The 12,291-nt window shown below is 51.2% G+C and overlaps 1 protein-coding gene across 1 annotated transcript in view; it reads left to right on the top strand.

The window, feature by feature from the left end:
• TESC (tescalcin) overlaps positions 1-12,291 on the top strand; it is a 74,226-nt gene that overhangs the window by 36,542 nt on the left and 25,393 nt on the right. The window contains exon 2 of the mRNA XM_042780612.1: positions 3,733-3,802. Coding sequence (XP_042636546.1) covers positions 3,733-3,802 — 70 coding nt within the window. The remainder of the gene's footprint in view (positions 1-3,732; positions 3,803-12,291) is intronic.

Here is a 12,291-nt window from a genome sequence, read left to right as displayed (position 1 = left end):
TTTGCATGACAAGCCACGCTAGTGTGGCTAGCAGCCCATGCAGGTGGCCAGCTCCCCTCTGGAGGTATTGCAAGATGTTCCAGCTGACAATAGGTCTCTTTACACTGGTGATAACAAGTAGATGTTCCTGCCTGATAAGGTGCTGGCGCCAGCGGCTACAAGCTCAGCTGCGTCCAAAATGTACACAGAAGCGAAGCCAAGGGGAGGGAGTACAGCCTTTAGGATGGTAGTGCAGGGGCCATTTGGGGATGTTTGAAGGCCTGTATCATACACTCCTCCAGCAATTGATCCTTTCTGATGATGTGTCCGAAGCAAGTGACCCAAGTCGGATTCTGTTGGGATCCATATGGTTTTCGTTGGCTGTTTTTTTAGAAGTCTTGCCAGGCCTTTCTTGACAGTCTGCCTTACCTTGGAAGCTTTGCTGAAATCTTTCCACCATGGGTGACCCTCCTGCTGTTTGAAATATGGGTGGTATAGCTTGCAGCCTCACACAGGCCATCCCAGTGCAACAGACTGACAGATAGGTAGTGGGGCTGACATTCATGAGACACACACAGCCCTATCTTCTACCAGAAGGGCTGTAATTGCCCCTAACCCTTCCTAGTGTCAGTGTCTACTTCTGAACGTGGGACTCAATGTCCTGTTCCTTTCTAGGGTGTCATGAGGAAGAGATGCATGGACATGGTTCTGGGAGCCACTGGCCAGGTCAGCAGCCATAATGCATATATCCTAGCTGCTAGGGAGGCCTGGAAGGAGCCCTGGTAGCACAGGGGTTAAGTGTTGAACAGGCTTGGAAACCCTCTGGGGCCATTCTACTGTGTCCTACAGGGTTGTGCTAAGGCGGAATTGACTCAGTGGCAGTGGGTTTTGGATTAGAGAAGCCTGGGTGGGAGCTGTGGATTCCTGAAGAGATTACAGCTTGAGCCTGAGACAAAAACAGACCAATGAAAAACAAGAGTGAGGGGACCAATTGATCCCGGAAGTCGGCTGTCTCTAGAACCAGAGGAGAGCAGCTGCCTGAGGCTGGGAGATGCCGAGAGGTTGGGCAGGACACAGCAGGTTGCCAGCTCGGCCGCTGTTTTGGGAAATTTTGTTTGGGCTACACACAGTCTTGCAGGAGTCAGACCTAAAGATGTGGAACCCTGAGAAGTCCGGGACGAATAGGCAGCATCGTGTCACCGTTAAGGGCGGGCTTTGGAGTCAGACAGGCATGGGGATTGAGTCCTACTACTGCCTACCTGTGTGCTTTTTTTTTTTTTTCAATTTTTTGGAAACTTTTGTTTAGTGGTATTGGTTGCAGTGCCCACAATGTAACAGCTCTTTTCCAACTTTGTCCCTGTGTTCCTCTTTCCTATGTATTTCTGCCTTCTGAGCCTTATTCCTATACAAATGCTTATCTTCTTATCTCCTGTGGGTGGTTTTTCTGATGAGTATAGTGTCACCCTGGTGTAACTGTTTACCTTGTGGGCCTAGCGTGTGGCTGAAGTTGAGCCGTGGGAGTGAGTTCAGTTTCAGACCGGAAGGGTGACTAGTGGCCATAGTCTCAGGGGTCTCACCAGGCTCTATCTGCCCAGTAATCCTGGTCTTTTTTATGATTTTGAGTTTTGTTCCACATTGTTCTCCCACTGTACCCAGAATCTCCTGCACCGATCCCCCTCTGAGTGGTTGACAGTGGTAGCTGGGCACCATCTAGTGCTTCTGGTCTCATGGTCGTATTGGCTGAGGATCACATGGTCTGCTAGGCCCTTGGACTAATTGTTTCCATGTGTCTTTGATTTTCTCCATCTTCTCTGCTCCAAATGAAGAGAGGCAGTGGTTGCATCTTAGATGGCTGTTCTCAGACTTTCCAGACCCCAGTCGCTGCTCACCAAAGTAGGATGTAGAACAGTACTTACGTGAACTATTCTATGCCAATGGAGCTTTACATCCCCTGTGATCATGGTCCTGAGCCCACAGGCCCAGCAACTCACTCCCTCAAGGTTTGTGATTGTGGCTAAGAAGTTAACATACCTTTGCTCCCTATTAACTCTGTTGTATATAGGGACAGTTTTGTCACACACACAAATACACATGTGTCATCTCACCCCAGCAATAACAACAAAGTTCAACAAGACAGAAGACAGCAAATGCTGGCGAGGGTGTGGAGGGTTTGAAACTCTCATCCACTGCCAGTAGGACCGTAAAATGGTACAACCACTGTGGAGAATGGTATGGTGCCTCCTTGCAAAATTGAAAACAGAAATAACCATTTGAGCCAACAATCCTATTACTGGGTGTATGTCCTCTTAAGGAAGTGACTTTCCTTTCTGGGTTGCATTTTTTAAACCTATAAAACAGAGATAATAGCACAGTAAAGCCTGTGAGAGCCAGAACTCAATGAGACTGTCTTGTTTTTCTGGATCTCGGGAGCTGTCTGCCCTTGACAGGGTGCAGTCTCACCACTTTTCTGTCCTCTCTGTTAGTGGAAAAGATTTGAGTCTGCCTTCTCTGACGGGCTTCCTCCTTACACAGGCTCTGGCTTTTGCAGCTTTACTATATCTGCTCACCCACGGGGCTGTTAGGAGGGTTAAGGGACCAGGTGCATGTTAAGTACTCAGCATGGTGCTTTTTCATAAAATACCCATTCACGTGTGTATGCAACCCTTATGATAGCTAGAATCCACAAGGTCCAGTCTTGAAGTGGCTCTGTGGAAGAAACATGGCCCAACAGCCAAAAATAAGAATAAAAAACAAAGACTCCTACACTTAGGTTTTCTAAGTCTGTCAGAAAAACTCCAAAACCAAAGTCATTGCCATTGAGTAATTTCTGACTCATAACAGCCCCCATTGGGTTTCCCAGGCTGTCAGTCTTTACGGAAGTAGACCACCCAGTCATCTTTCCACGGAGCAGGTGGTGGGTTTGAACCGCTGACCTACCAGTTAGCAGTCAGGTGCCTTACCCGCTATGCCACCAGAGCTAAATGCATCGTCCATAGCAACAATGATCAGAAAATTCTATTTCTTTTCCTACCACTTCCTTGTGAGATTCTCCGTGTGTTCTCAGAACACGCCTCCCGTATCACTCCCAACACCAGCTGGAGCTACTCTCCTCCCCCTTGTGGTTGTACGATGGTTAAAGCATTTGGCTGCTAACCAGAAGGTCGGGAGTTCTTCTCCACCAGCTGCTCCAGAGGAGATATGAGGCAGTCTGCCTCGATTAAAATTGTGACAGCATTGGAAACACTCTGGGGGCCGTTGTACTCTGTCCTGTTAGGGTTGTTATGACTTGGAATCAGCTCGGTTTCAGTGAGTTTGGTATTTTTGGTTTTCACTCATCCATGTCGTAATCTGTGTCTGTACAAATCCTCTTCCTCCGCTGGAAACAAATCCACCTTTAGAAGCGGGAGAGGGGAAAGTCAGACAAGCAGATGCAAGACAGTCTTAAGTAGACGGGGAGGAGAAAGGTTGAGAGAAGAGCCTGGTCCTCACAGGTCCTGTCTCAGGGGCTGCTGTCATCAGTAACCGTTGTGTTATTGTTAAGGGCGCTGGGACCAATAACCCTGAGCTGCCAGAAAGAATCAGAAGCCTCCCTTAGCGTTTCCATCCGGAGTCCTGCTGTGTCACGTGGGTGACGACCTGAGAATTCTTGAAGGCAGGGTTGGGGGAAGAGGGAGGGCCAGGAGAGTACTTCCAGTCTCCCTCTGGGAGCTCCAAGTTCAGGATCCCTGACGGTTTCCTTTTTTCCATCTTCAGTCTCTTCGGACCAGATTGAGCAGCTCCATCGGCGGTTTAAGCAGCTGAGTGGAGACCAGCCCACCATTCGGTAAGATCTGCCACTGGGTTTGGGCTTTGGGTGGATCCAAGACCCTTGTGGATTTCTCTTTCTCTGAGGATGAGGGAGGAGCCCTGGTGGCACCATGATTAAATTCTCTACAGCTCATCCAAAAGTCAGTGGTTCGAACCCACCAGCTGCTCTGCACGTCCAAGGCGTGGCAGTCTGCTTTCATACAGATTTGTAGCCCTGGAAACGCCAGAGGCAGCTCTCCTCTGTCCTACAGGGTTGCTGTGAGTCGGGATCAACTCAAAGGCAAGGGGTGTGGTTTGGTTATTTGGAGGTCGGGGAGCTCTGGAAAAACCCCTGGGTTGCCCTGTTTCCTGGGACAAACCTGTAGTTTTCGGTAGTGGTGGTGGTGGTTGTTAGTTCAATTTTTTACAGCAGTTTTAGGTTTTCAGAAAAACAAAGTGCACGGAGTTTCCGTGGCCTGTTTCCCGTTACTAACGTGGTGCAGCAGCAGTGTGATGCCTTGCCACAGTGGGAGAGCCAATGCTGATACGTTATTAACTGCCATCCATGGTTTACACTAGGGTTCTTTGCATTGCATCCGTTTATGGAGTTGGACAACCACATGATGTCACGGGTCCACATGACAGTATCATGCAGCATAGTTTCACTGCCCTCATGACGCCCTCTGCTCCACCTAGTCAGGCCTCTCTCCTCCTCCACCGTCAGCCCCCGGGAACCACTCATCTTTTTAATGTCTCCATACCTTTGCCCTTTCCAGAATGTCATTGAGTTGGAAGGGTGTAGCCTTTGCAGACTGATTTCTTTCTTTCAGCAACATGGATGTAAGGTTCTGCCCTTTCTGTGGCTTGAAGCTTATTTATGTTGATTGCTGAGTAATGCTCCATTGTATGGATATACCACAGTTTGTTTATCCATTTACCTCTTGAAAGGACATCTTGGCTGCTTCCTGTTTGGGGCAGTTGTGTTTCAAGCTGCTGTGACTGTTGATAGGATCTCTGGTAGCATAGTGCCTAAGGCACTTGACTGCTCACCAGAAGGCTGGTGGTTCAAACCCGCCAGCCAGTCCTCCAAAGGAAGGTTGGGCAATCCTACTTCCGTAGTGATACTGCCTCAGAAACCCAAGGAGGGGTTGTTATGAGTCGGATCCGATTCGACAGCACATAACAACAATAGCAACAACATGATTGTTGATGGGTGGATTTGGGGTAGTCATACCCACACAAAACCATGTAGCCACCAGAGCAGTTGCTGGTTCATAACCTGTAAGATAACCCAGGCTGGTGCCATGGAGTTGGTTCCAGCTCACAGTGACCCCGTGTGCCAGAAGGCTGCAGAGCGTCTTCTTGGCAGCCGTCTTACAAAAGCAGATCTCCAGGCCTCGCTTCCACGGGGCCGCTGAGTGGGTTCAAACCACCAACCTTTAGATGAGCAGATGAGCACCAGCCATTCGCACCACCCATGAACCTTTCAGAATGTGCGGTTGTTTTAATTCTTCTTGCTCTTCTGACAACAAGATGTTCTCAGGTAGTAGGAAAAGAGATACATCTGTTTCTGTTGGGACTAGAAAAATTACAGCGGGGGCAAAGGAAGAGCTGCCCTTCCTGCCACATGGCCCACGGTTCCTCAGACGGGATGTACGGCTCCTGGGCACTGCATGGAATCGGAGATGCACAGTGAATACCTGCCAGGGGCCAGGTGCGTGCCTGCTGCTGGGCACACAGAGATGGATTGGAGGGACTCAGACATCGTCTCAGTGGTCTGCCTCTTACCTCTGCTGTCTCCAGTAACCATTCCATCCTCAGACAAGATGGTCCATGGACGGCAGCCTTGGGTTCCTGTCACGGGCAGCAGGTCTCCCACTCTGTGTGTTTAAAGTTGACCCTTAGAAGGAGTTAGGTTCCCTCTTCATAAGCTAGAATCCTTTGAATTATTTTCCTTTCTCTCAGAGTGTTCATCTTCCATGCTGCTTGAGTTAGTTACTTAGGACTAGATTAGAGAAGTCCAGGTCAGTAAGTGGCTCGTCACCAGGTGGTGAGGAAGCTTAAGACTGAGCGCAGGCAGTGTCCCACGTGAGGTGGAACGATTTCTCCACAGGCCTCCTCACAGGCAGTTTTCTGTCATCACCATTCAAGGTGTAAAGCCGACGGGTGGGTAGTCCTTGCAAATAAAGCTTTTCGTGGTCCAGGAAAGCTTTCTTCTTCTTCGTAAACAAATTCAGGTTTCACGGTAACTGGCATGTATATATCAGGGCTCGCTTGCTGTTTAAACAAAAGCATATTGTTAACCCAGTGCGTTGTGTTCTCAGAGCATCAGTGTGAAGAGCTCAGATTTTGATGGTCTCAAGGTTCTTGGGGCCTCTGTTCTCAATTTAATTTTATCCAAGGTGGAATTCAAGGCAGAATTTACACCTTTTAACAAACTCTGTGCAGCTCACCCACTAAACCTAGGCAAGGAGAGAATGTACTTAGCAAAAGCCTCTCATTGGCTCTGATACAGTCACGTGCCTAAGTATCAGCCAATCACAGTGACAAGGGTTGTAAATGCAAATTGTTTTCCTAGAGTGCGAGGGGGTGGAGCCTCGTTGAGGAGCCCTGCGCTGTGTTGCATGCTGGTACTGACCAACCGCTGCCTTGGAGCTCACAGTCCCGGGGTGGGGGAGGGTGAAGGCAGGAAACCCTTTCTCCTCAAGATAATTTGCCGGCTGTGCCCCCAGCCCTGTAAGAAGCTGCCTTGCAGTTCTCCTTGTTGCTGGTCTGGGGTCAGATCCAACCTTGGAGGAGAAACCTGAAGTCAAATCCCACATCTGTTTAACTCTTTCGACTTGAGGGAGGCAGTGGCAAAATTCAGATTTGGAGGCAAACTGAATTCCAATCCGCTGTGCACAGGCTGTGTGACTTTAGGGCACTGGCTTTGCTTCTCTGAGCCTCTTTGCTTTGTGAAGTGGGTATGGTCGTACCTACTGTCAGGATTTGAGCTGCAGATTAAAGTGAGCAGACATGCACAGGGCGAGTGAGCTGGGTGTAGGGTAGGGGTTGGGTGAATGGGGCTGGCGGTCCATCACTCAGTAGGCCAGGTGGAGAGGGCACTTTCTGGGAATGCCCCAGACCTGGGTGTCTAGCCCGGGGGAGGGAGAGCAGGTGCTGTGAGGCCCCATGGGCCTCTCTCGCCCACTCTCGGGTGCCAGCATCTGAGCCTCTGACTCCATCCGGGGCCTCAGTGAGGACTTACTGAGCATTTACGGAACTTGAATGTGCCTCATCGATTGCCTGGGAGTCTTGTTAAAACAGCAGCTCTGGGGTGGGGCCAGGCTCTCTGCATTTCCAACAAGTACCAAGTGTCAGTGATTCTGTGGGTGGCACTGTGAACAGGAGGCCCCAAGATGGTGAACTCCCTGGAGCAGCTCAGCAGACACCCCTCTTCCTCACCCCACTAATCAGGGAGTCCTGCACCACCCGGCTTCTCTCCACCTGGCCTCGGGTGTCTCTCCCACGATACACACCAGTCTAACTGACATTAGACACAACCAGGCTGAACTGTTCCAACTTAATACAAATTCCACTTAAAGACAAACTTAGGAACAGAGCTCAGAATCCAGGGACTGTGTGCAGAGTACCTTCCTATGCGTTAAAAAAAATTAAAATAAAAAAGTTTAAGAGACACTTCCAGATATGCTAAAACATCTTTAACATAATAGTATAATAATAATGATAATGTTTTGATGTATGTCGTAAAATACCAAACTGAAAAACCAAACCATTTCAACTCAGCAACCCCCTACTGGGTTTCCAAGGTGGTGAATCTTTATGGAAGTAGTTTGCCCAGTCTTCCTTCCATGGAGTGGCTGGTGGGTTTGAACCACCAGCCTTCTGGTTAGCGGTCAGATGCCTTAGGCACTATGCCACCAGAGCTCTTTGTGTTGTAAAATAGCACCTGTTTATTGCTAGGAACTATTACGGAATCCCTGAGGAAGGAACACTTCTGTTTCACTGATAGGGAATTAAGGCTCAGAGAGGCCGTGTACTTGGTCCCGGGTCACACAGCTAATAAGGAGAGGAGCTTGGATTTGAACTCAATGCTGCAGCTCCAGGCCTCTTGCTTCTTTGATGCTGAGATCTCGCTATCTGGAAGCAGAGGCGACCATGTCCTTGGAGGACCTCAGGGTCCCTGCTCTGCAATCTGAAGGCTCTCCACCTTTAATGTTCAGGATGTGTGTGGGGGAGGGGGCATTGCAAATACCAGCCCTGCAGCCTTAGCTCCCAGCTCTGCCTTGAAGTCTGTGATGGAGGTGGTATCAGCTGCAGCGAGTGACAGCTCGCTAGGCCTGCAGGAAGGAGGTGCTGACCACAGTCTCTTATGCAAACAGGCCTGCAGGAAGGACCTCCTGCCAGCCCCTAGAACTGCTTTGCCTAATCTCCCACCCTGAGGGCCAGAGATGGGTGAATCAGCAGCTGGTTGTGGTCCCCTGGGCTTTCCTGCCTGTCTTCCTGAGGCAAAAGGGCTACCATTTCTGGACTGGGATCTGGTCTCCAAGGCCATCCCCATCTGCTAGGAGCTTCCTGTGTGACTCCAGGCCAGGCCATTAACCTCTCTGAACCCTGGGCACATCCAGGACGCTGTCCAGGGACGCTGGGCTGTGCTGGGATCTCCGGGTGTGGGAAGGACTCGTTTCTTCAGTGTTTCAAGGCTCCTTTAAGAAAGCCGGCTTGCTGTGGGGAAGCTCCAGTCCCATGGGAAAGGCTTCCTCCAGTGAGGCCCCATGCCCTGTCTGTGATCGGTGTGGGAGTGCAACGCAACTGCCCTCCTTGAGCCATAGTGCCCAGGGGCTTATCAGGACCCCACAAGGTGACGTTCGAATACCTGGGGTGCAGGAGGCCCTTAAAAAGAACCGTTCAAACCTGCAGGCTGTATATAGAGACTGGGAAGATGTGTAAGTTGCATTTTAAGGTTTAAAGATTTGAATTTTTGGTTTTATAACTTGATTCTCTTGTTGGGTGTTGTCAAGTCCATTCCAACTCATGGTGACCCTTTGTGACAATAGAACTGCCTCATAGGGTTTCCCAGGATAGAGCTCTGGTGGCATAGTGGCTAAGGCTGGTGGTTCAAACCCAGCAGCCACTCCTCGGAAGGAAGATGGGGCAATCTACTTCTGTAGTGATGCCACCTCGGAAACCCAAGGAGGGGTCACTATGAGTTGGATCTGACTCAATGGCAGTGAATTTGATTTGGTTTTTAATCTTACAGAAGCAAAGCACAAACCAAACCCGCTGCTGTGGAGTCGATTCTGACTCACAGTGACTCTAAAGGACAGAACTGAACTGCCCCATAGGGTTTCCACGACTGTAATCTTTATGGGAATGGAGCGCCAGAGCCACTGGTGGGTTCAAACTGCGGAGCTTTTCATTAGCAGCCGACACTTAACCATTGTGCCGTCAAACCCCAAAACCAAACCTGTTGATGTCGAGTCAGTTCTGACTCCAAGCTCCCGTCGGTCAGAGTAGAACCGCCCCATAGGGTTTACGAGGCTGTCCGTCTGTCTCCTGAATGGCAGGTTCTCACTGCCGACCTTTCAGTTACTAGCCCAGTCCTTAACCACTGTGCCACCAGGGCTCCGTAAGTGGAATCTAGCTTTTAAAAAGCCCGCAAAGTCAAATGCGACTGAGATTGGTTTAAGCTTTGTTTTACCGCTGCTTTAGCTTCCCCGTTTGGTCTGGTCCCCTTTATTTTTGGAAAATGTCTGAGGGGTGATTTGCCTTGAGTTTCTTAGCTGAGGCTTCAGGGCCCACACTTGCCTGGCAAGGCCCAGTCCTAGCTCTGTTTTTTTGTTCAGAATGTTGGGTTCCTTTTCTACCAGAGGGACCCCCAAATTGTATGTGCTTCAAAACCTGGACCCACCCTGACACAGAGCCCCAGGTTCTGCAGCCCCGAGGTGAAATGCTGGGGTAGAAGGCGTTCACCCGTGGCTGGAGCGCCCACTGTATATGCAGACACCGTTCCCTGTCCTCAGGAACCTACACCCTAAGCAGACAGATTGAAAGGAGCTGATTTGAGATGAGAGCAGGGGTGGTTCGGTGGCAGGATCTGCACCTTCCAAAGAGACCTGGGGTCGCTTCCTGGCCAGTGCACCTCACGCACGGCCCCCACCCGTCTGTCAGTGAGGCTCACGGGTTGCTGGGCTGCTGAACCAGTTTTGGCAGAGCCCCACGCTAAGACTAGGAGGAAAGGCCTGGCAATCTCCTTCTGAGAATCAGCCAGTGACAGCCCTGTGGGTCACAGTGATCTGTTTGGCCACTGATCGCGGGGCTGGCACGAGACCTGGCAGCATTTTGCTCCGTTGTGTGGGGTCACCGTGGGCTGTGGGTTGGAGGCCAACTTGACAGTTGCTAGGTGACACCACCACCACCACCACCAATTCTGGGTAGCAAAGAAAATGTGGTAATGCCTTCTTGCACTTTTTCTTTCTTTTGTTGGACCCCTTAACTGGCAAATATCTTAAAAGCCACTTCTGACTTCCTGGTAGCACCCTGGCAGGCCTGCATCACCCGTGACGTCATGGAATGCCTCAAGCATGCGTGTGCAGGGCGTTAGGAGCTCTGAGATGCTTTGCAGACACTCTCAGGTTTGTCAAACTGTCGAAGACATTCCTGCAGCAAATGCAGCCACGGGCATACATGGGGATGGGAAAGGACGCTGTGTTCCTTGTTGGCTGCCATCAGAGGGAATGGTGACATCCTGACGGCATTTGCAGGGCGTCAGCAAAAAGTCACTCCAGGTCCTGGTTCTTCCCTGGGTGGTTATTATCGCTTGTTGTGTTAGAAGTGAGCACACGGTCACAGGCATCAGCGGGAGCCCAAGCCACCACGTGCCAAGGCCTAACATGTGCCAGGCCCTGGAGTGAGCTTGCCTGCCTGGCCTCAAGAACCTTCTGTTAGTCCCATTTTACAGATTAAGAAACGGAGGCAAAAGAGTGAAGGTCACACAGCAGAGCCGGCAGACTGCGGAGACACAGCCCAGAGCCCCGCAAGGACGCAAGGACGTCTTTCCTCTAGAATGTAACGGAGCCTCCTCACTTTGCTTTTAGACTGTCAGATAGCTGAAAGTTGACACTCAGTTACAAGCACCCACAGCCGAGAGGCGCTGAGGCCCGCCCTGCCCAGCCAGCAGGCTGTTCCCTGTCAGTGGAGTTAATAAGGCCTCATTTTCAAGCCTCCGCTGGGATGATGCACAATTACTTAAGAAGTTAAACCTGAAGCTGCTTGTAAAACTCAAAGAAAAATCCAGCGTGAGGTGGCTGGGGCTCTCACGTCTGTCGAGGTGAGAGTGTTGGGCAGGTGCGAGGAAGACCCAATTTGGTGTGGAAATTTCCAGTGTCCCTGAGGCAAGCAGGTGCTTCTGAATGTCTCAGGTTTATTAGTGCGCACTAGTATGTGAACAGTGTTCCAGGATTCTCTTCCCAGGGTGTTGAATACCGAAGCAGTCCTTGTGTGCGGACAGTGGTGATTCAGTGGTAGAATTTTCGCCTTCCGTGTGGGAGACCCAGGTTTGAATGCTGGCCAGTACGCCTCAGGCACAGGCACCACTGTCTGTCGCTAGAGGCTGAACAGGTTTCAGTGGGACTTCCAGATCTAGACAGACCAAGCAGAAAGGCCTGGCAACCTACTTCCCCAGACCAGTGCAGCGTCACAGTGGCTGGGTGGCGGTTTGTCCTGTTGTGCCAGGGTCACCAGGAGCCGGGCCAGCCAGAGGCGGCTGACAGGACAGGCAGACGTGGGGACCTTCCGTGGCAGGGTTCTGGCCTTGAGGTTCCTGGGGTGAGTGAGCCAGGCGAGGTCCCCTTCGCTCCTCATGAGGCGTCCGCTCTGCTGCTGTTGCCGGACCGCGGTGGGTGGAGCCAGGCTCTGTAAGCAAGTTCATTGTACACGGTGTGGTGTGGGGTGCGGGCGGCATGTTTGAAGGAGAAGCACTGTGGGTTGGGAGGTCAAGGAGACCTCATTTGGGCTGAGACCTGAATGGAGAGAAGGAGCTTCCATGTGGGGAGAAGGGGGCAGGGTGCCTGGGCGGAAGTGGGGCAAGGACAGAGGCTTGGAGGTGGCCCGGGCTTTGTGGCTGGTGTGTCTAGGGTGCAGTGGGGGCGGCCCGGGGGAAGGATTGGAAATTTGGGGTGCAGTGGGGGTGGGGTCGGGGAAGACTGGAGAGTTTAGGGTGCAGTGGGGGTGGGGCAGGGGAAGATTGGAGAGTTAGTACAATAAGGGCAGGGTCGGGGAAGACTGGAGAGTTGGGGATGCTGTGGGGGCGGGCTGGAAGGAGATTGGAGAGTTTGAGGTGCAGTGGTGGTGGGGTGGGGGAAGACTAGAGAGTATGGGGTACAATAGGGGTGGGGTGGGGTAATATTGGAGAGTTGGGGTGTAATGAGGACAGGATTGGGGGAGATTGGAGAGTTGGGGGTGGGGTGGAGGAAGATTGGACAGTTTAGGGTGCAGTGGGGGCAGGGTAGGGGAAGACTAGAGAGT

The sequence above is a fragment of the Orycteropus afer genome, unplaced genomic scaffold (assembly GCF_000298275.1).
Source record: "Orycteropus afer afer isolate SDZICR_OR568_19922 unplaced genomic scaffold, OryAfe1.0 scaffold00048, whole genome shotgun sequence".
NCBI lineage: Eukaryota > Metazoa > Chordata > Mammalia > Tubulidentata > Orycteropodidae > Orycteropus > Orycteropus afer.
The sequence above is the reverse complement of the archived record's forward strand: the minus strand, read 5'-3'. Positions and strand labels throughout refer to the sequence as shown.